At 53.7% G+C, this 22,752-nt stretch overlaps 1 protein-coding gene across 9 annotated transcripts in view; it reads left to right on the forward strand.

Annotated features, from left to right (window-relative positions):
* NIN (ninein) overlaps positions 1 to 22,752 on the forward strand; it is a 65,542-nt gene that overhangs the window by 3,465 nt on the left and 39,325 nt on the right. For all 9 annotated transcript variants that reach the window (XR_003551962.2, XM_055811339.1, XM_055811333.1 and 6 more), the window contains exons 2-5: positions 2,690 to 2,893; positions 9,055 to 9,136; positions 16,613 to 16,782; positions 22,467 to 22,506. Coding sequence is in view for 8 of the 9 variants with exons in the window: in XM_055811339.1 (XP_055667314.1) it covers positions 2,711 to 2,893; positions 9,055 to 9,136; positions 16,613 to 16,782; positions 22,467 to 22,506 (475 nt within the window). In the remaining variant the exon portion in view is untranslated. The remainder of the gene's footprint in view (positions 1 to 2,689; positions 2,894 to 9,054; positions 9,137 to 16,612; positions 16,783 to 22,466; positions 22,507 to 22,752) is intronic.

Raw genomic sequence — 22,752 nt, forward strand, 5'->3', positions numbered from 1 at the left:
GGGCAGGTCTGGCCCCAGGCAGGGACCACGCACCCGATGCTATTCTCCTGTGGGGATTGTATTTTTCTTGCTGGTTTTATGGGTTCCCCACCCCTCCTTCCTCAGCCCATCTGGATTCATCTGGGCTAAGTTTTTGAGTCTGCCTGCTGGTATGGCACCGGGAGGGGGTGACCCCGGTGCTCCAGCAGCATGGGTGCTCAGGGACATGTTGGGAGGTGGCATTTAGCTCTCCGCACTGTCTAACTGGTGGAACTGGTTCTGGTGGTGTGGAAGTAGGGTCAGGTGCTGGAGAGGTCTCTGGGGGGTAGGAGGTGGCTGACCCGGAGGAGAAGAGGCTCAGAAATGCCTGGGAAGCTCCATGGGCAGGGGGCACCTCTGCTGCAGGCTCGGTGGTCAGTTTTGGGGCTGCCAGGATGTATGGCCAGGGAGGCAAGGGTCTCCCAGTGCTGGTACCCAGCAGCAGCCACTATTAAGTCCCTTATGTGCTGAACCATGGGTATGGGGGAGAAATGGGGTTGCTGGCATAAGAATGGAAAGTAGTTTGCTGCCTTCCTTCTGCTTGCAAGCACCTGAGTTTTTGGGTGCTGACTCCTCTGCACCCTCACTCCTCCCTGCAGCGCTTGGATGCTTTGCTAAAGCAGCTCAAGAGCATCTGAGCAGGGAAAAAATACAGGGGACACCAAGGGTGCGAGGCTCAGGTACAGCAATGTGGGAATGGGGAGGTATTGTGCCCACTCTCAAGAGTTATGGTGATGCTGCCATCCTTGCCTGTGTCAACACAGGAGGAAGGACAGCCAGGCTGGGCTATTTCTGTCCTGTGGACCCTGTGTGCCACTTGGTGCCAGCCCTGTGTCCCTCAGCGGGTGCGGGAGCCCAGGGCTGCTCTGCGTTAGCATCTGCTCCTGCAGCCAGCAAAGTCAAGGACATGGCTGCTGCAGCATCTGCCCTGGAGGTTTCCTAGTTACCCAGCCATGTTGGTGGGACAGGCTTTTCTGCTGGCCCCTCTACCACGGGGCACTTGTGAGCTTATGTGGCAGGTCACAGTGCCCTGGAAGACCAGCACGTTTGAGGCTGCGGTGGTGGGCGGGGGGTAGAACTGGGCTGCACCTTGCAGTCAGGGCAGCCCTGCTTGCTGTGGGATGTTAGTGAACACTGCTGGCGATACAGGCAGCTGCTAGCTGCAGGAACCTTGTGATGCTGAGAGAGGGAGGAGAGGAGGTGGCTGCCTCATAGCAGGGCTGGACGGTGAGGGGATTTGGATAGGACCCCCCGCTTTGGGAAATCTGGCCAAGGCAACCTGCGGTAGCGTTGACAAAACAAAATTCACATGGACGCCTGGCTGGTGCTTGGGTGATGGTCTGAAGCTGGCTGAGCATCCCAGGGTGCCCAGTTGCGTCCTTGAGGCACCAGGTCCCTGCAATGCCCGCTGCCCCCTCGCATGATGGCAGCGGTGCCTCTTGAGCCCCCTGGGCTGGTGGCTTGGCTGCCGCAGTGGCTGTGCACACTGAGGCTGTGTCGTGGCACTGGGTTACGCTGCTGCTGCCCCAAGCCAGTGGGGAGCTCTGCAGCCAGGCTGGGGATGTGGATGCCAGCTGAATCCTTCATTTCAGAAAGGAAATTTCCTTCCCTGCTAAAAGAGTTCCTGGGGCTGTGATGGTCGGGTTCAGCCATGGGATGGGAGATGAAAAATCATTGACTTGGAGGGGAGGATGAAGGCCTTGGGCAAGTGGCATGGAAACAACCTGGGCTTTCTTTGCTGCTGCAGAAGACCAGATATGTTTCAGCTGTCTCTGTGCTGGGGTCAGCTCTGCTCCAGGGCTGGGTTTGCTGCTGCCCTAGCAGTGTCCCCCGTCAAACAGTTCTCTGCCTTCAGACTGGGTTTGATCTGAAGTTACCTAAAGCAGAGCAGTGCAGTGGGTGCCATGGGGCTGAGCAGTGACCCAGCGGGGGGATACACCCTTCCCAGGCACAGGGCTTTGTGCTGGTGGTGTGGAGGAAAGCAGAGATTCTGCACGCTGGCACCAACAGGGCTGACTGCACTGGGGCTCCTTGCACCCAGGTGGGCATAAAAAGGAGCGTGTTTGGTGCAGGGACGTGTTTTGTGTTCATGGAGGGTGGTGTATGCAGTGGCTGGTTGGCCTGAAGTGTTCGAGGTGGGAGGAGAGGCGGTGGTTGGGCTTTGTCTCCCCCTTTGTGGGCAGAGCCCCACGCTTTGCTCCCTGCCACTGGTGAGTTGCTGCTGCTGTGATGGTTGTTTACCTTCTCACCAAGGCAGGCAAAGCATCACCTGCAACACCTGGGAACTGGCAGAGCTCAAGGGAACAATTTTCCCCTGTGGCACCTCAGCTGCTCCAGCTGAGCCAAAGGAGCTGCTGGTGGAGCCAGGGCGAGGTGGCAGGTAGGGATGTGCAACCTGGGGCTGCCCCAGCCTCCAGGGCTGTCCCCACTTGGAGGGTTTGACTCTGCAGGCTTTTTTTCCCCCCTTGGTCTTTCTGCTGTGGAACTTCTGGCTTCACCCAGTGGGGCAGAAGAGGCTGGAGCACTGGCAGAGCACCAGGGTCACTTAACACAAGCAAACATGGCCACAAACAGCTTTGTGGGCTGCCCCTGTACCAGCCCTTGGGGTTTTTTGCTTTTGCATGCCAGGGGTGCTGTGGTCAATGCTCACTGGCCCCGTCTCTCCCGACAGGTGAGCGTGGCAGGCTATGGGATGGATGAAGCTGAGCAGGACCAGTATGAAGCTCGTCTCAAGGAGCTCTTCGACAGCTTCGACAGCACAGGCACAGGGTCCCTGGGGCAGGAGGAGCTCACTGACCTCTGCCACGTGCTGCACCTGGAGGAGGTGGCCCCGGCACTGCAGCAGACCCTCCTCCAAGACAACCTCCTAGGCAGGGTAAGGCTGGGGTGACGTTGCGGGGGTGGGGTATGGGGCTTTGGGAGCAAGGCAATGCCAGGCAGCTCCTGCATGCATGGGAGGGTGATGAAAACGGGCTGAATGTCTGTAACTTGTGAATATCCAACATCCCTGAGGCTCCAGGCTGCGGGACTTGCAGTGGCTGTTCTCTTCAGCAGGGTGGGCACAGGGCAGCTTCTGAGAAGGTGATTAGCGAGAACAGTGAAGGAGACCACTCACTGACACGTCCTCCCTGACTGGAGGCTGTCTGAAACTGAGACCACCGCTTTAGGCTGAGCCCCGTGCGCTGGCATCACACTGATGCGGGGTGTGTTTTCCCAGTGTCCCAGAGTAGACAGAGTGCCAGGTCCCCACTGCCCTTGCACCAATGCCAGTGTTTGGTGCAGCGTGTGCTGCCTGGCAGAGCACACATGCCCCTGGCACTGCTTGGTGCTGCTTCTGACCCAGGTCATCTCCCTGAACCAGCTCACCAGGTGCTTGCACAAACTTTGCAGTGTTTGGGATGCGACGGGCACCTAAAGCCAGGGCTTGAGCCTGTGATTTACGTTGACTTAAGCTGTAGTTAAACTGGTGGGGCCGCATGCAGTCGTGCACGTTTCTCTAAAGCAGAGAATACTGTCCAACTCCAGCAGTCCTTTTGTCCACATTACCTGATGTTCATGTCCGTACACAGCTGCGGTTGTCACAGACTCACCTAGGGTAGTTTTTTGGGGACAAATGGCTCCTTTCTGCAAGGCTGCAGTGTCCTGCTAGCCTGCGGAGGGGAGCTGTGGCCAGTGAGTACACCGTGCTTTCCAAAGCGATTTTTCAGTTGTGGTTGTACCTCTATAGTGTTACATGTGGGAGCTGCTCACCCCTGGGGGGACCTCCATGTTCGGAGTGGATGTCCTTGTGCTCCTGCGTTACTTTTTCTCAGCACGCTGGGCTTGGAGTACATTGGATGCTTCCCTCAATCACCCTGAAATCCCATCACTGCTCATTAAAATCAGAAAATGCAGAGCAGGGCAGCCAGGGCTCTCGGTAGACATGAGCTAAGCAGCTGTCCTGACTCCAATTTCCTATCAAACTGCAGCTTTGACAAAACAAAATAATGCCTTGAAGGAACAAAGCCTCCTCTTCCTCACCTGCCCTGGGGCCGTAGCACTTCTGCTGACAGCAAAGCGGTGCTGGAGCATGGATGGATCCAGATGGAGGTTTCTGACCTTTGGAGTTGCAGCATGGCATTTGCTTGAGCACAGGAGACTTTCTGTGCTGCTTGGATGCTGTTCCTTGGCTTTGCTGCTCATGGGATGGTGGGATAGCAGGAAAAGGAGAGTGGTATTAAAGCAGTGGCTGTTGCAGCTGGTCAGGGCTAACTAAGGTAACGGTGCTCACCCCTGTGGCCAGCTCAGAGTGGGAGGAAGGCTAAGTTAAAGGCAATAAATGTTCAGCCCAAGGGCACCAAAAAGCCCCTGCTAAAGCACCCTGAGTGCTGGGTCACACTCGCCCCGTCCTGGCCAGGAGCTCCATCCCTGCAAGCTGTCCTAGGGTATGGAGTGACCTGAGGAGCATTTTTATTTCATTCCCCCTGTTTTTACAGTCCATTCCCCCCCATTTTACAACCTGCGACTTCGATGTCAGAATAATCTTTGTCTCCTGTGTTTCCTCCCGTCTCCTCGGCATTTGTGCTTGTTAGCAGCAGCAATGGCCCATGTCTAAGCGTGAACCTGGTTTAATAGCTATCGAATCCTCTGGGTTTCCTAGGGAGCTTGTCGGGAGAATAGCAGCAAACATGTTGCTCCCCGAGCCCAGGCTCCTTGCACCTGCCCTGCCAGCTCCTTGCTGCAGATGGTCCCTCTCAGCGGTGGGAGCAGCCTTTGTCTGCCCTTCCAGGGGCTGGGTTTTATGGGAGGGCACTGGGGAGGGGGCCAGCGGGGACGGTTTTGTCTGCCGAGGGGCAACTCGGTGGGGCCACGTGCCTGCTTTTGTGCTGGGGGCTTTGCTCCGGGGATGAATGCATCGCCATGGGGCTGCTCGGTTGGACTGGGAGTTGAGCTGGCATCAGGGAGGGGGGTGGTGGTGGTGGTGGACTGCCGCCTCCCTCTCCCTGCTCTGTGTGATGCTTCAGGGATTACCAGGGACAGGCTACCTCCGGATCCAGCCGGGGGGTGTAAATCCTGCCCTGGCTCCCGGCAGAACCAAACCATCCCAGAACTGCTTTCCTCACGGGATTGCGTGCGGAGGCGATGCTCGCAGCAATTCCTGGGATTCCTCAGGAGTCTGTTTCCTTGGGCCCCTCACACTTGAGGGCGGGTGACTGCGGGCTGGAGAGGGTGCGTGCAGGCATGCCCTTCTTGCGTGGCCTCCAAGAGGCAGTGCCCGTTAATTAGCAGCTAAGGTGGAGTGCTGCCTGGGGGACAGTGCTCATGGGCTGCAGCAATGACTGCGGCTGTATGATTTGCAGAGATGGGTCAAGTCGGGCACCTCTGGGCTCTGCACAAGGACTGTCCTCTGTGGGCGTCCTCAGGCAGGACTGGGGAGTTCAGGTTTCACCCTGTGCGATTGCATTTGCAGTCCTGCAGCGAGGACACTGTGGCATGGGGGTTCGTTCCTCAGCTCCCTTCAGTGCTTTGGCTGGTGACCTCTTGCAAATATATTCCCTCTGAGCCCGCTGTGACACTGCTGCCCTTAATGCACAGTGGCTTTTTGCATGCCAGGCAGGAGACTTGGTTGCAAGATTACCCTGTTTCTGTGTCTTTCCCACCTGATATTACCTTCTGCAAAGTCCTGGCTGCTGCTGCCAGAAGTTTGCAAGCAGAGACAGGTCTTTGGGAAAAGGATTCTGCTTGAAGATCAAGGAGAGGGAGCTGGAAGGAGCCACTGATTTGCTGGCTTGTCCCAGAGAGACCAGGGTTGCAGACTGCTGTTTTGCATTGCAGGGACAAATCGCAAGAAGCAGCAGGTAGCTTGGCACATGCACGCTCCCTTTCTAGTGCTAATAAGTCACAGCTTCATAGGAAACTTGCTTTAAAGCAGGCGGCAAGATCTCTCTAAGGTGCTGGGGTTGCTCAGCAGCTGGCAGCTTGGTTGGTCCCTGATTACCATGGGGAAGCTGGGCTGGGCTTGCTGTGCCTGTGTCTGCATATTAATCTTGTTTGCCTCCAATTTACTTGTTCCGGGAAAATTGTCCTTGTGCAGAGCCCGGGTCTTGCTGTGAGGTTTGCAGGGACGTGTGTCCCATCCCTTTTCCATGCCCCTGGGTGGGCACAAGCGCACACTGTTCTGTTGCCTCCCAAGCTTTGCCATGCTCAGGCTGGTTTGGGTCAGCCCTCAAATTGCTGTTTGAGCTCCCCATGAGCAGGTGCACAAGCTGGCTGTTCCAAAATACCCAAATTCAGTTAAGCACAGGGAAAAGAGTATTAAACTTCCAACACAGCAATGGTGTTTTGCTGCTGTATACTTTCTGCCTTGTGTTTGTTAAGTTTTTGGATTGGTTTGAGTGTCTGAGGCTGTTTTCCAGAAGCAGACGGTGCTTTGCGCATCACTGCAGTTAGTAGTACCCTCCTCCTCAGAGCTGTCCAGGTCCATCCTTTTGCAGGGAATATTCCCTAAGCAGAAATCAAAGGCTGTTGCTGTGGACTTGTGCTTGCCCCTGCGGGCTGTTGCATCCCTGGAAGTGCCCCTTGCACTTGCGTGGAGCCCACAGCCTCCCTGGCACGGGCTTCCCAGGCAGGGGTGTGACCCTCCACGACAGCACATGGGTGCTGGAGGTGTGTCAATACCAAGCACCCATGTGGGGGTACTTCGTGGTGTGAGCATCGCCTGCTCCATATCTCCTGGGGATGCACATCCGCCCTCATGCACACCGGTGTTTAAATCGGATGGGGGTATAGAGCAACGGCGTTGCTGGAGAGCAGCGGCAAAGGATTGCTTTCTTTAAAATATGAGATACTTGACTTGTGGCTTTGCTGTCCTGCAGGCTACCCTGCCTGGCCTGTACTTGAGCCCAGCTTTAATCTTAACAGTTGCATTTCTCTAACTCTTGCAGTACTTTGGACATTCAGCATCCAACACCAAATGTGCACCACAAACAGGCACTGGTGTTTCTGGTTATCTGGTCTTAGGGTGGGCCAGAGATTTTCCTGAAGAAAAATATCCCTGCTCTGCTGGCTCGGGCTACACCTACAGAGCTGGGTGCTGCCGCTCAGAAGGTGTCGTGGGACCCCCACGAGCCTGTTGTGTCTCTGTATGCTGCTAATCTGCATTTTAAATCCTGCTGCGCAGCTGACCACAGTGCTGGCGTGGGGGGCTGGAGGATGGTGACCTCCTGCCCTGCAGCCTCATCCTTCAGGGGCTCCTTTGGGTGTCGTGGCATGGTAAAAATAGCTCTGCAGGCTGGGTGCCGGAGCCATCTGTCCTGTGTGCAGCTGTGGCAGTGAGGGGTCAGCCCCTTCTTCCATCTTCCCCTTCGTTAGTGCTGTTGGGCAAACACGGAGTTGCGGGGCTCGTTGGCCAGAGCAGGTGATGTGTCAGTGGTGCAGCTGGTTTTACTCTGCCTTCGGTGTGGCTTGCACAAGTGATGCAAAGTGATTTTTATTCTATTTCCCTGCTGCCAAGAGGTCCCATCTGAACCCAGCCCCAGCACCCATTCAAGGGACCGGCTCTGCCTGTCCCCATGGCTGCTGCCACTGTTCCATTCCCAAGAAGATCCCACAGGGAGGGGGCCTGTTATTCCAACACCCTCATCTTATATTCTTCCTCATTTATTCTAAATGTCAATTTTTCTTAATCAGGCAAATTCTCCTATCTCTGTAAACTGTCCTGAAGTACACCAGTGTTTGGAAATGAATGGCAGCAATTAGTATTCAGATGAAGGCATCCCTGACAAGTTTCTTTGAACACATTTCTAACTGTTTAATTCCTTGTGGAGCCTGTGTTTAAAACTGCAGGGGTGATTTGCACTGCCTGAGCTTCAGTGTGAGGTGCTCCCCTGCATGCGGGGGGGGGCCCATGGCTGACCCCCCAGCTCTACTGACATTCCCTGCCTGTTGGGGAGCATGTTGCCTGTGACTTTTTCGTTTGGTTTTTTTTTGGGGGGGTGGGGGAGGGTAAGTGGGCTGGTTCGACCCCATGAACAACCTGGAAAATTTCAGACCTGAACTTTGCCACTTGCGCCTCCCCCAGTGGCATTAAAACCCCCTCTGACTGCAGCTCCTGCCCTTCGTGCTGGACTCGCAGGAACTGACTCTGCCAACAAGAGCAGCCTTGGCGGGTTCTTTAAATACAAAGTCTTTTGTTCAATGCGAAAAATTTTTCTAAGATTTATTTAGCCAAAAGAAATTGTAGCAGCAAGCTCTGCCTTGCTACTGACCCATGTCAAATAGCTTCCTCAGCTGTCCCCAGAGTTCCTGTCCCCCACGGCTGGAATTGCTGACATTCCCCAGCACAGCTGTGAAGGATGCTGTAGCCCCTCTGCAACTGTCCATGGTGGTGAGGCAGGAGGCTTTCCAGGAAGGCACAGATGGAAAAGGGGGAGAAACCCCCAGTGGCAGGATCATCCCACCTTGTTTTTCCCATAGGTGCACTCCAGACATGGTATTTCCAGTCCAGCTCTTGCGGAGCTGCAGTAGGCAGAAGCCGGCAGAGCCGCCCTGGGAAGGGTGCAACTTTCTGCCATCCACTTTGGAAAGTGTTTTCTGAAACTTAATTAGGGCAGTGGAGCATTTCCACAATAGAGTATCTAATCATTGCTCAGGACCAGGAGCCACTGACCCTGGCCAGGTCATCTCAAGTGATGGAGATGCTCCTTGGTCCTCTGGGTGCATCATTTCAGCTTCTTGCTCGATGGAAAAGCCCAAGCGATGCATTCAAGCAGTGGCTCGGAGTCGTTCTGTGATAGCAATCGGGTTTTTTTGCGTGCTCAAGAATGCTGGGGCTGTGTCTTCACGTTGCTTGCTGTCATTTCTCCAGGCCCCAAGACTGAACAAGCCGAGGTCCATTCGTGCCCCTTGCCAGGGCTGTTGCCAGACACAGGCGTGCTCTTGTTTCGGTGGGGTGGTCCGAGTGATTTGCATTGCTGCCCTTCCTCCTGCTAGATTATTGGCCTGATATTTAATCAGCTGCACCAGTTTAATTTCCTCCGTTCTTCCTCTTTTGCGCAGGTCCGCTTTGATCAATTTAAAGAAGCACTTATCCTCATCTTATCCAGAACCTTGTCAAATGAAGAGCACTTCCAAGAACCAGGTAAATACTGAAATTATCTAAAATAGTACATTTTCTTTTTGGCAAAGCAGACGTGGGTGGCTCTCACAGAGGAACTTAAAAGAGTGAGTGTTTTTTAGATGCTGAGATGGGCTTTTCTGCTTGGATGCCCAGAGCTAGGGAGAAAGGAAGAGTTAAGGTCTGTTGCGGAGCCTTGTACAAAGGCGTTTTCTGAGCTATTAGATATTTATATCCCATTACCATGATCTAAATGCCTGGAGAGACACGTGATGTCTGTGTGTAACAGCTAACTGCACTTCAGATGCTTGAGACATCCCCTGGCTGCTAAATGGGCTGAGGTCTCTCCACCCCAGGTTCCTGGTGGCTGGGGATGCTTGAGGAGCTCCTCAGCTGCAGCAGATAGTTACGGGCAGGCAATCAAATAGCTGCCTTAATGCTGTTGCTTTTTCCCGGCTGGGGCTGGCACAGCCCCTTGGCCTCAGCTCCAGTGCTTTGGCCTGGAGGTGATGTGACCCCGGTGCTGGCTCAGAAGCCCCAGCCTGGCCAGGGGGGTTTGGGGGCTTTGCCTCGGGGACCCCCTGCTCCAGGCTGCAGCCAGTGTGCTCCTGCTGGGCCTCCATGGGGTCTGTCTGGGAGGGCAGCAGTGCCTTACCGAAAACCCGTGCTGGCTTTGGGTGCTGCTGTGTGTTTGTGAAGGTTGTAAGAGGAAGGTCCCTGCCGGAGCTCCTCTTGGAGATGGGCTGCTGGACACAGAAATACTCCTCCTGTCTAGCGCTGATTTTTTTTTTTTTTAATTTTTAAAGTCCATTCTGTGTTCTTGTGTCTGAGAGCTCGGTCCTGTAGGAAGCTACCCTGAGGCGACTGTGTTTCTCCCAGGGGATGGTCAGTCTGGCCCAAAGGTGCTCCTGAGCAAGCTGAGCCCTCTGCCAGACCCAGCTGGGGCTGGGCAGAGGAAGCAGTGGGTTCTGCGAGTCCTTGCTGTCCTGGTTTTTCCTGGCTTTGTTTCAGTGTGCCTTGAAAATGTGGCTTTTTAGACTCTCAGCAGAAAATAGGATCACAGCTTCGGTGTGCCCCCTGCTCCTGCCATGCGCGAGGGGCTGGTGGTGCTGGGAGCACTGGGGAGGTGTGGGGGCAGGGTGAGGGCTGAGCCCCTGCAGCTGGAACAGGGGGGGTTGGGGGGGGCTGAGATCTGCCTGGTGTCACACCTGTATGTAAATCCCTAATCCTGCCTTCGGAGCAGCTGGAGCGTGAAATCCCTGAAGGAGAAAACAGTTTAGTGAGGGGGGAGAGGGGCAACTCCAGGTTTCCTCTCCTGGGGCATCAATCTCAGCTGGAGCATCCCGCACTGGGCAATGCAGCCTGTCAGCAAAATTAGAACTTTCCCCTTTAAATAAGCTGTAAAACCCACAGGTCCCAAGAGATGCAGTTGAAGGATTATTTTTTTTTCCCCCCCCACCCCTCATTTTCAAAGCTCTTAATGCTTAGAAGGAGGTGGGCAATGACAGTTCTTGCACCCCACATCCCTTAACGCACTTTCCCAGCACAGGTCAGTGATGCTCAGGAGCGAGGGGGGAGCTTGGCCGGTGCCTGGCAAGGGGTCGGGTCTGCTGCAGTTCCTTCCAGTCCCTCTGGAGAGGAGCTGCATGGAGTGGGAGGCAGCCCCAGCACCCCAGCGAACCAGAACTAATCCAGCACTCTGCATTTACTGGGGAATCATATGGCTGAGAAGCTCTGGCTTGATTTAAATATAAATAAATCTTCTAGAAAGGGCTAAATTTGGGGTTATCGCAGGGGAAATTACAAGTGCAGCTGGGAAGAGGCTGTGCTGGACTGGGAGAGCCCTCCTTGGGGACACATTTGTCAGCTGAGTTTTGCATGGCAGGTAATCAAAGGGCATGCGGTGCAGGTAGGGAGCCTGCGCTGGGCAAGCCTGGGAGGCATTTATTTTTAATGAGTTTTGACAGGTCGGTTAATGCCAAAGTCTTTGCTTCTTTTAATTTAGATCAAACTCGAGATTTGGAGAACAAGCTGCTTTGTGCTGTTGGTGTCAAACTGTCAGTGACTGTGGAAATGCTGGTGTTACAGCCTGCCCCGGGCTTGGGAAAAATTGAGTTAAGAGCTCTAAATCGTATCATTTAAATGAAAATTTAATTTGGAGGAGGGGGAAAGTGCATGGATTTTACGGCTGTTTGCATCAGCAGAGTTTGCTGTGCGAGGCAGCAGCCGTGTGCCTTGGTGCTGTGGTTTTACCTGGGGACTTGGGCAATGGGAAGGTCCCTGGGGTCTGTGAGTGACCAGAGGGCTTGTGTCTTTGAACCAGCTGCTCCCCTGCAGCCCCGACACGGCCCAGGGGACCCCGCAGGGCACAGCATCGTGGTCCCTGTGGGCGCAGTGCAGTCAGGCTCAGGGAGGACAGCTCGGCACAAGGAGCCTGCGGGTGCCAGGGCAGCCCGTGGGGTCACAGTGGGACCCAGGGACTGGGACAAGGAACCAAAGCGGCCATGGGATGCAAGAGCAGTTCCTGCAGAAGTGACTGATGGGGTTTCCCGGTTTGGGGAGGAAGCAGCAGGTGGGAGAGGCACTCAGGCTTGCAGAGAGCAGCTGATACATTCATTATTTTTTTCTTGGCAAAGCAGCTGAATTCCCTTTCCGAAGTGAAGACTGGCAGGGCGGATGGTCCTGGCATGCTGTGGGCACTTTGCCTGGGAAGCAGCCCTGCAAACCAAGGCAGGCAGAGTTCCCAGCACTGCTGTTGGCAGCAGTGTCCCCCCGAGGATGGTGGTGTGGGGACACAGACCCAGCTGCAAACCAGAGCATCAGCTGGCTGGGCAACCCCTAGCTCTGCTGGGCAGTGGCATTGCTGGGTGAGGAATGGGGACACACTGGGAAAAGCAGAAAATAGTGCTAGTTTTAGTGGTTATTTTAGCTCCTGCAAAGCTGGGGAGACCTGTCAGCCTTTGCAGAGCTGCCTGACAAAGGTGGTGCCTGTGGATAAATTGCAGCCCAAATCACCGGGGTTTGGTGCTCTGGAGAGATGCTGCTGCAGGGCCGGGGGCTGAGTGAGCCCCCTGGGACCCAGGCTGGGGGTGCTGCTGCCAATGCTCTTTGTCCATGGGTCAATAGCAGTGAGAGGGTAATAATAAAACCCCCACATATATATGTTATATATATATATATTTTAAAAAAAGGGGGTATGAAAGACAAAACCACAGGGCAGGCGAAAGCCAGCCCTGACAGAGCACTGGTCTGGGGATAATAAAATAGATTTAAGGCAGAGGGGGAAGAAAAAAATAATCATTACTGTGGGTGATTGGGGGGTGGGAAGGTAGAAATCAGGCTTTTTTCCTCCCCGTTATGGCAAATAGTCAGCTCTGAGTTGGAATCCTGGTTAGGGAGGGATTACTGGGGTGGAGCGCAGGATTATGGGAACACCCAGGATAAATTAAAGAGCAGTTTGACGCCATCCTCCCTGCAGTCACAAGGGGCTGTTGGGTTTTTTATTTTCTTTCCCAGCACATGGAGATAACAGAACTGCCCTCCCAAAGAGGAGCTGGTGGGGATGATGCCCTTGGGGACAAAGGTTCCCATGGGGGAAGCATTGCTCACGTGGCTAAGGTCAGGCTCCCGCCCCACAAGCCCGCCTGGGTGGGCACAGGTATAAAACCAGCGTCCCTGTCCAGACAGGGCTGGTTTAGGCACAGGCGATGCCTCTGGGCCAAAATGCATTGATTTTGGGGCTGTGGTGACCCAGCCACTGATCCTCTCCACCTCTGCTGCTGAGCCTGAAGTGTGAAATGGGGACTGGGAGGAGCTCAGCAGTACCTGGTGTCCCGAGGGATTAGGATTTAGCAGATCCTAGTTGCGATGCGCTTTGCCCAGCAGTTGGCTGCCTGCTGCTGCAAGGAGCATCTCTCCCTTCCAAATCTTAAGCAGCAAAGAAATTAATTTTGCCTCTAAACGACAGGTCTGTGGGGCGAGGGTCTTCTCTAAAACCTCTTTTGTCTGTGCTCAATGGCTTTGATGCTGGGCCCAGGAAAATGCCGCTTGCCATCAAGGGGAGCCCCCCCCCCCCCCCCCCCAGTGTCTCAGGGCAGAGCAGGATTTTGAAATTACTTATCTAGTGCAGAAAGGCAGAAAATCAAGTGTAAATCTCTAACCGTGGAGACATTTAACTGCCGAGATGGATCAGGGCAAGCCAGGGAATTGATGGCTTCTGTCTGCAGCGCTTATATCGGGGAGGGGGGTTTCTTGTGAAATGCACATTTTGGGTTCTGTTGGTTTTTTTTTTTTTTCAGGGGACACTTTTGGGGGGGGCACAGCCCCCACAAGCAGCAGGACAGGAACGTGAGAGCTTTGCTGTCTTGGCAGCTCTGGCTCTTGCCCCCAGCATAGGGGCAGTTCAGGGGGGCGGATCAGACCCCAGTGTCTAATTAGGCACCAGCACTGGAGTGTGTGTTTTGCTAAGCCTGTGTGTTGCTGCGGGCTGTAGGAAGCAGGGAGGGTTCAACCTTTTTTTTTTTTTAATATTTTTCCCTTTCTTGGTGGCTTGTCAGGCTCACAATAGCAAGGGTCTATGAGGAGCAGCATCTCGCCTTGTAGCTGGTTGCAGAAGCGAGTACCAGAGGTCAGGCACGAGCGAGAGCAGCCTCCCCTCAGTGTTCAGTACAGGGTATACTGTACAGGGTTTGGGATAAATAGCACACAAGGCTATCTCATGGGTACCTACCTCACTGAAAGCTTTCATTTTTTAATTTTTTTTGATATCTTCCTCCTGTTTCCTCATGTGCCTTTGAAAGCACATGTGGGTTGAGCAGCTCTTTCCATCCTTCCTCAGCAGTTTTGGCTGGAAATGAGAAACTCTGTTCAGCTCATCAGTGAATTTTCTGCATTTGGGGAGCATGGGTTGCTGCTTTTTGCTGGTGTGTGCGCGCTCAGCTGTCTCTGAGTACTGGGGTGGTGGGAGCATCAAGGGCACCAGCTGCTTGGCTGGGGGGTTGGGTTGGGAAGGCAGGAGGGTGGAGGGGCTTAGAGGGGGGTATCCATGCACACCTGCTCTGGAGATGGTGGTACATGGTGCTTTCTGCAAAGGACACAGCTCCCTGCTCCCAGGGATGGGGCTGCAGGATGTGGTCCCTTATGCTGGTGTGGCCCCTGTGGTCCTGTAATGTGAGGGCTTTGTTCTGCGCTGTGCACCCCATGGCCAGTGCTGTGAAGGTGCATGGCGGGGGAAGAGCTGTAACCCAGTGTTAACAAAAGCACCCTGGCTCTGGAAATGGGATTTTGGGGTGCCTGAGCTGGGATGCCCTAGGTAGCTGGGCTTGGGCACAGCCAGTTTCAGAGTCAGAGCTTTGCAAGGCAGGAGCCAAACGTTCTGCTATTGTCAAACTGTGGAGGGTCACCTTTCCCTCCCAGGGGTGTTCTCAGGCTTCACAGTTTTTTAACTCGAGGGAGAAACAAGCAGGCAGGTGCACAGAGCAAAGAGGAGAGTGAGAAATCGGCTGTCAGCCTCGAGATGCCTAAAACACAGAAAGAGAGAGACGCTCCTGTTTCCCACTTGCCCTTAAAGCGCTTGCAGGGTGGCACAGTGAGGGCACATACGTGTTCCCGTATACAGCTGGATTTTCAGCTGCAGCAGTTGTTAGACTCGCTGTAGGGGTGGGGGTTGGGAACAGGACTCCTCTGAGCATTGGGAAATCCAGAAGGAAATTCAGCCATAATTTCATTATTGCTAAATTATGGCTTCCTTCCCACCCCCCCTCCCCCCCTCCCCCCCCGCCCCCATCTTTCCGAAGGCAGATGGGCATGGAGGTGTGTGTCTGTCTTGGAGGAGGAAAAAAATATTTCTAAAAAAAAAAAGCTAGCATAAAAAAGAAAAAAGCCACAAAGCCCCCCCAGCTTTCTTCTGCAAGTGTGTGTGTGGGGGGGGGGGGGTCGCAGAGAGAAAATAAATGGGTGAATGAGTAGCCACAAATATTAGCATTTCAGAGAGAGCTGCTCGATGGAGATTGTTCACCACCGGGCAGGCTTTAATAGGAGTGATAAGGTTTGCTTTTGTTCTCAGGCTCTTACTTAATCAGCCTGTCTCATTGTGATTTTTCTATCGGCGCACTTCATCACACAACTTTCATGTGGGAGTCCCAGCTGCAGCAAATCTTGTTAAAATGGCCTTGTTCAAACACAGGCGCCGGGTTTGTTCCCTAGAGCTGCAATATGGATGGATGGAGTGCAAGGCTGGAGGAATCAAAGGACTCCTAGTCCTGTGTATTTTATAATTCATTGCATAGCTAAGTTGCAGAATATTTTTCCTCTAACAAGCTTGAAGCCTTCTTCCATATCTAAAGGAATATTATCCAAGGAGGCATTTGGGCAGGGGGGTTTAGAGACCCGCTGCTTTCCGTGTACCATTTGTCAATGATTGAACAGCTTCCTTGCGCCTTATTAGTATTGCACTCCTGCATTTATTTTTTGTACCAGAGCGTTCTGCAAATAAAATTTTAAAAAGCTGCTGCTCTTGCCACCGCCTCGGCATGCTGCAAGTGGCGGAAAATAAAGATGATCAAGTCCTGGGGGTTTTCAATGGTAAGGTTAGCAAACACTGAAACAAAGCGTGGTGGAGAGCCTTTCCCTAATTGAATCCCTGGCTAATTTGGTCCTCTGTTTAATTTGCCCCCTGCTCCAGATGTCAGATGATTCTCACTGAAAATAGCCCAAAATGTGCTTTTTTCTTTTTTATTTTTTTTTTTTATCCCTGTCTGTAAGTGCTCCTGGATAATTCAGTCCCCGAAGGCAGGAGCTTGCTGCAGGAAGCTGGAGCAGGGGAATGCAACCGGAGCCCCCTGTAATTAGATGACAACTCCAAAGGGTTATTTAGATCTTGCAGTTGGCATTAGTTGTGCAGCACAAACTGGGAACAGCCCCACCGTCGTCCAGATCAGCTGCTTGTGTCAGCCCCCGGGAGATATTAGCCTCCAAACTTGCCCAATTTTTTTCCACTTGCCTGGTAGTTTTCACGCTTTTCATCAAGCTGTGATTTAAATCCACCGAAAGCAGCGGCAGTCACCCAGGTGTCTGCGTAATCTGGAGACTTGAGCTACTTAAGTGCAACGCTGTCCCTAATTAAACCTGCCCATCGTTGGTAATGAAGATTAGTGCAAAGAGGAGAGACCTAATGGACTTTCTGTCTGAGGCTGTTTGCAAGGTTGAGGATTTTTTTTCCCTCTAGCTTGTTAATGGAGCAAACTTGATCTGGGAATTGAGGAGGGGTGAGGAAAATGGAGCCCTGATATTATTTTTTGGAGCAGGACCAGTTCCATTCCATCAGGCCCAATGCCACAGTGAGGGCAGTGGTCCTGGGAAGAGGCAGCCACTGGTGCCTGCCCGGGGGGAATGGTGGTGGCAATTCGGTGCTGGAAAGGCTGTGACCGAGCCAGCCCTGCAACCCAGGAGCCAGATCTGCAAAACTTATGTCACTGTGTGCTTTGTTCTTGAACTTCACAGACTCTTCCCCAGAAGCGCAGCCCAAGTACATCAAAGGCGGCAAACGCTACGGCCGGCGGTCCCTGCCGGAGTTCCAGGAGTCGGTGGAGGACTTTACCGAGGTGACAGTCATCGAGCCGCTAAGCGAGGAAGCATGTCCCCCACACATCGCCTCCAGCGCCTGCGAGGAGGTGAGCGGCAAGGGGCCGGGTGCTGGGGTGGGCTTGTTGCCCCCCCCAACATCACTGGTCCCCACACCATCCTAAGGTGGGTTGGACATCCTTGGGGCCTTTGCCAGCAAAAGCAATGGCTGCTCTCCTCGCCTGTCCCCAGGGATCAGCTGTGCCAGGTGGCACTTGCCTTGTTGCAGCCCCAAATTCCTGGCTGCAGGCATGCTGCCATGGGAAGCGGGGGGCGCACCAAGCTCATGGCAGTGGGTGCCGGTTCTGCGCTCCTGGCTGCAGTGCCGGCCAGCAATTAAGTGAGGGCTGTAATGCTGCCTCCATGGCTAACGAAGTGTGGGCTGGGAGCTAAGCAAGCAGAAGGAGCACGTCCTCATCTATTAGCTCATCTGCAAAATCTCGGCTGTGGCTCCGGCACACTCTCGCCGAGGGGATGGGGAAAGAGGGGTGGTGAGCGGCAAAGCTCTGCAGCAGGCGGCTGCCTCAAGACAGTGCCCTAAATCCAGAGCCACCGACTTCTCCTTTTGGTCTTCTGCTTTTTATGTTCCCAGCAAAAGCCTTGCATGCCTCTGCACCAAAGCAAAAGGCCAGCAGCCCTGGGAGCTGCGCGGCTCTTGGCATCCCCCATGCCCCATGTATGCTTGTACGTACGCTTGCTCAAAAATCCAGGTATTTCCTTTCCCCCCACTTTTGTGATCAAAATTTGTGGCTCTTTGTGCTGGTGCTTTCAACTCCAGAATCTCCTCTGGCTTCTCCAGAACAGAAAAGCAAAAGGTGGAGAGTAGTTGGGTTTGGTGGTGTGTATTAGCATACGGCCACAGCAGTGTTTCCCGGAGCTGGGCTCGTTCCAGTCTGCCCCAGTTTGCCAAGTATTGTTGATTCACTGTTGTATGTTCAGGAGCACGCAGTGGGAGTTTTCCAGTGGGAAGGAGAAACGCTGGTGCTTTCTCCCCCTCCTCTGTCTCCTGGCTTCACTTGTGCTTTCCTAGAGATGCCAGGGGGAGGGGGGGATGTGCAGGAGGATACTGAACCCTGCATGGAGAGCCAAAGGAGACATTTCCAGGTTCCCAGTGTTATTTCTATGAAGCTGAGCTTAAAAATAAAATAAAAAAAAAACCTCGAAAAAAACCTTTCCACCAGAACCAGCTTCTTTGCACTGTTCTCAGTAACCTTTGCTCACTGCCATGGGGTTGCTCATCCATCTCCTGGTGCTGGCCACATGGGCTGCCCTGACCTTGAAATCAATGTTAATCTGCCCACAACCCCCAGGGAAGCAATGCCCTTGGTGAAAGAGGCTGCTCTAATCTTACTCCTTTGTTTTAGCTGTCAAGGAGGTGTAAAAAGGTAGTCTATTAACAAGGTCAGTCAATTAATCCAACTGGTACATAACCATGCTGTGCTCACAGTTGGCTGAATCAATCTCCTGGTGGGAACCCCTTGTTGCACCTTTTTGGGGCGGATGGGATGGTTAATTCTCTTGCAGTGTAAGGAAAAACGAGGCTAAACTTGTAAAATCCCCACCTTCCAACTTCATCAACATTACTGTCTTGTGTCTAAGAGATTATCTTGGTGTGCATAGAAATTAGTTGCTTGAAGGTATCTTGGGGGGGGTCCCAGGGCTGAAAGGCTGGGCAGTGCTGGAGACTCCTGATGCATTGACGACTTGTGGCTCGGCACAACTAACAGCCTTTGCCCAGTTTTCTCCTGTTGTGTGTATAAACATGCTGCTGCCTGTGCTCGGCAAGCCTGCCTCCAGCCCAGGGTGTTTTGCTGGCCTGAGAACTGGGGCAGTGTGGCTTAATTGGTGTTTTCTTTCAACCGGTGCCAATTAAAAGGTCTCAGGCTCTGTCTGAGAGGCTTCCTTCCCCTTCTCGTCTCCGTAAACATGAGGAGAGGGTAGAGGGCTGGTCTGTGCGTGGGATCAGCTGCCCAGAGAGTCTCCGTTGACCTCCATCCCCAGTGGCTTTCAAAGTGCCACTGGACAAAGTCCTGAGCAGGTGGGTCTGAATTCAGTGTTGACCCTGCTGTGAGCAGAGGGTGGTATAGGGATCCCAAGGTTCCTTCCAACCCACATGAATTTGTCCCCACGGATGCTACAAGGCTAATGGGTGATGAGAAACGAGTGGTTCTGGCAGCTTTATGGATGTGATGCTAACAGACCATGAAAGCACCTAGAAACGCAATGTGAAAGCTTGTGGTGGTTTAAGCTGGGCATATCGCACCCCAGCTACCGCTTGAGCTTTTGTCCTAAACTTTGAATACAGGTGATGGATCTTGGTGGCCTTGGGAAGCGCTGTGACCTTGCTTTCATTTCCTTTTTGCCTTGTGTTACACCTGATGATGATCTGCTCAGTGCTGGTGGTGCAGGGTTGGGATGGGGAGCAGGTTTGGTGGCCATGGGGTACCAACCCCAGGCTGGTGGTAGGGTAGCTCATGGGTTCCCAGCAGCGCACCCCTGGGGACACAGCCAGGTGTGGCCAGTCTGAAGGCCACACTGACTTCCAAACCTCAGCGCAGGGTATCTGTCATCTCCCCTTCCCCAGCTGGTGGCTCTGCACGGGGGAAGGTCCCTCCTACTTGCAGGCTGTAGAAACTGCTGTCACATCCCAGCTCTGTCCCACCAAAGCCACTCGCTCCCCGGACATCTATGTGTTTGCTTCTGCATAGAGGGGTTTGCCAGTGTGACATGACCTCTCAGAGCAAAACCTGGGGCAGTCAGGCTGAAACTCCTTGTCTTCAGGTCCTCGAGGCACAAATGTGAGACTCCCAAAGTGCAGCTGTCCTCTGAAGCCAGGATGTGCGGATAACAGCTCAGCACTTGCTCCCTACAAAAGTGTATTATTGATGGGACTCTGGTGCTTTGCAGCTGAAGGCAACTGGCAAAGTGGGGTGTGGAGATTCGCCGTTGTTCAGTGGGCTCTGCTCTGGCTGCTCAGACCAGGGGACTGATTTCGGGGCCAGCATGCAGGGAGGGGAAAAATGGGGGCCATCAGCATTGGTGCAAAGGCTCACCTTGCCGCGTGCGAAGCCTAACAGGCTCAGCGTGTACTCCTGATCGTCATTTTAATTAGCAATATATTCTGGTGGAGAACAAAGGTCTGTCTCGCTGAAGCAGATGGCAGGGGGGGAGAGGTTGCTGCCTTATTATGGGGAGAGGCCACTGCAAGCAAACAGCACAGGCTGCAGATGCTCACCGGGACCTGAGTTGGAGGGCGGCGAGCATTGAAAGCCCTGGCCATCTGCTCCTCAGCCTGGCCAAGCACGCGCCTGCCCAAATAATAACGCATTCCTGGGATCTCCGCTCCCGCCCGCAGCCCGCCGATAAGTGTGTGACCCGCATCCAGCTGTAGCACCACTGGGGCCAGGGAAACAATGCCGTGCCTGACACTGGGATGCACCGACCCTCCACGCCCACCCTGGCCCCCCTTTGTCCTCCCACCGGCGGTGGCCGACCCCGAGCCCCCACTGCACAAAGGGACCCTGAGCCCTCCGCAGCAGGGCCCCGGCACGGGGAGGGAGGTCACACGAGCTCCCCGGGGTTGCTGTTGGTGGGTTACCAGCCCACCCACCCTGGGCTATATTCAGCCTCTTCAGCTTGCTGGTGTTTGTGGAGTTACCATGTGCTGCAGTTTGGGGTTCTTGGTTTTGAGGCAAGGCTTGAAGTTGAGAGGGTTTGGTGCTAAATGGTTTCGATCTGATTCTATATAAAAAAATATATACATTGCTTGTGCAAAAAGACTTGGACACAGAGTGGATCCCTCTTCTGAGCATCGCTGCTCAGATTCCCTCAGCATCCACCCTCCAAGGACGAGTGGTCGCAGGGTGGTAGCCCTGTCTGGCACCCAAAGACATCTCTCGGCACAAAGTTGGCCACTGCAGATGTACAGACACTTGGGGCTGGGCTGGTATCAGCTCATGCATTTGGGGCAACACAGGTTGTTTTCTGCCTTTGCAGATGGCAATTTGACGATACCTGTTGCCTCAGCTCCTGCTTTTTGCGGGCTTACCCAGATGGTTTATCAGGCAAACTAGAAATCTGCCGCATGAACACCTCGGTGGTGGTGCTAGCAGGGCAGCACTTGTTTGGGCCAAAATCTGCATCTTTCTGGTGCAGTGTTATATATGTTCTTGGCTTTTTCCAGAGCATGCAGCTTTGCTGGATGTTCGTTCCAGATTTTTGCCTGCAGCCTGCCTGGGAATTCCAGCAAAGGTTAAGCCCTGCTTCATCCGAGGCCATCCCCAATTCCTGCCCTGTGACTCTCCCAAAAAGCAGAAGGGTACATTGAGATGCTGCAGCAGCCGACAGCCCTTGCCTGGTCTGGCAGATGAAATGGGAGCAGAGCTAAAAAAAGTCCAGTGACCTAATCCAGTTTCCATGGTAACGTTGTAGATTAATGGCTTTTAGCTGTAATCTGAATGAGACTTATTGAACTTTTATATGATGATTTAGAGCCTCTTTACGTCCTGGGTGACTTTGGCTTCAAATCCATCAGTCACGTGCATGCAGAAGTATCCACTTGTAACGGTGGAGACATAACATCTGCCAACACCGCTGCTAAACCAGAAGTTAATATTGCTGAGCATCACGTGTGAGTAAATACCCTCAGCTGGTACAAGGGTAGTGTAGACAAGACAGCATGTAATACATGAGGAAATCACTTTAAACAACGTACTTCTGCCCTGCTCTGGTGCCACCTGACCTGAGGTGGTATTGCCACAGAGGAAGCGGGATGGCTTAAGACCAGCAAAGAGCATGCTTGTGGTTTTTCTCTAGCTAGCTCAGCGGAGAGCTTGCCGGCAGCACAGCTCTGCCTCCTGATCTCAAGATGCAGTTAGTGGAGGTGTTTTGGAGTGTGCTTGGCCAAGCGCAGGCTGCTGGGCTCCCCAGGCAGCTGGGTGCCCCTTGTCGAAAGGGAAAGCATAAAGCAGCAAACATTTTGTTTCCCAGATCATGCATGTTCTGGGAGCGGGTGGCCCCATCATGCTCACATAAATGGGCTCACTGCAGCTTTATTACTTGCCATGGACATGTGTGCGCTGGTGCCTGGGCCCTGCAGCTGGTGTGGCCGATGTGCAGTTGCCCGCAGAGGGGCTGTGGGATGGTGGTGTGCCACGCGAGTTTCTTCCAGGCGTTGCCCATAATGGGGATGCTTGAGACTTGGAGCGCTATTGCTCATGTCCCAGCTTGCAGGCTGGCTGCGCGCAAGACACATGCGGTCTGTGGGTAGTAGTTTCCATTTCTGCAATGGGAAAACAGGGTGCTGGAAGGAAAGGATAACCCACATTTAGGTGGTGGCTCTATGCAACCCATGATCTTCCCTGCATTCTCATCATCTCACCCACTGATACCTCTAAGACAAGCAGCATGGTTTGCTTGGAGGGCAAATCTCTTCCTCCCGACCTCCCCATCAATCTGCTGGACTCTGATCTGTCACCTCTCGTGGGTCATTTGCAGGGTTTAGGCGTTTCTTGCTGCAGCTGTGGTCTATCCCCACCGAAGAACCTTGTGTGCCAGAAAAAGGCAGCATCAAAGAGCCATGGACTGCCAGCCCAGCCTGTGGGGAGCCGGGAGATGAAAGCCTTGCAGCATTGCTGGAGCTATGTAGCCTGTTCAATGTTGATCGCAGAGTCTCTTTCATATGGATGATGTCTTACAATAGTAATAACTTGAGAACCTTTCGTTTTCTCCCCAGCACTGGAAGACTAGAGACAGCGAGGAGTACGAGGCCGAGGGTAAGAGCAAACAGCAGCACTTGTGTGTGCTTATTTTCTTTTCAGCTTCGAAGGTGAATCAGAGGAGCACACCAAGATGGTCTCAGGCTAGCTGGGTGTGCTGAACAGTCCCAGCCTGGCATGGTGCAGAGCTCAGGAAGGTGCACGTGGGGCAAGCAAGCCCCAAGCTGGGGGAGAAAGCTAAAGCGGGGCTCCTTGGAGGGCACAGTCTTGGCCTCACCCTCCCTGCTCTCATTTCGTCCTGCT

This window comes from Falco peregrinus, chromosome 1 (assembly GCF_023634155.1).
Source record: "Falco peregrinus isolate bFalPer1 chromosome 1, bFalPer1.pri, whole genome shotgun sequence".
Taxonomy (NCBI): Eukaryota; Metazoa; Chordata; class Aves; order Falconiformes; family Falconidae; genus Falco; species Falco peregrinus.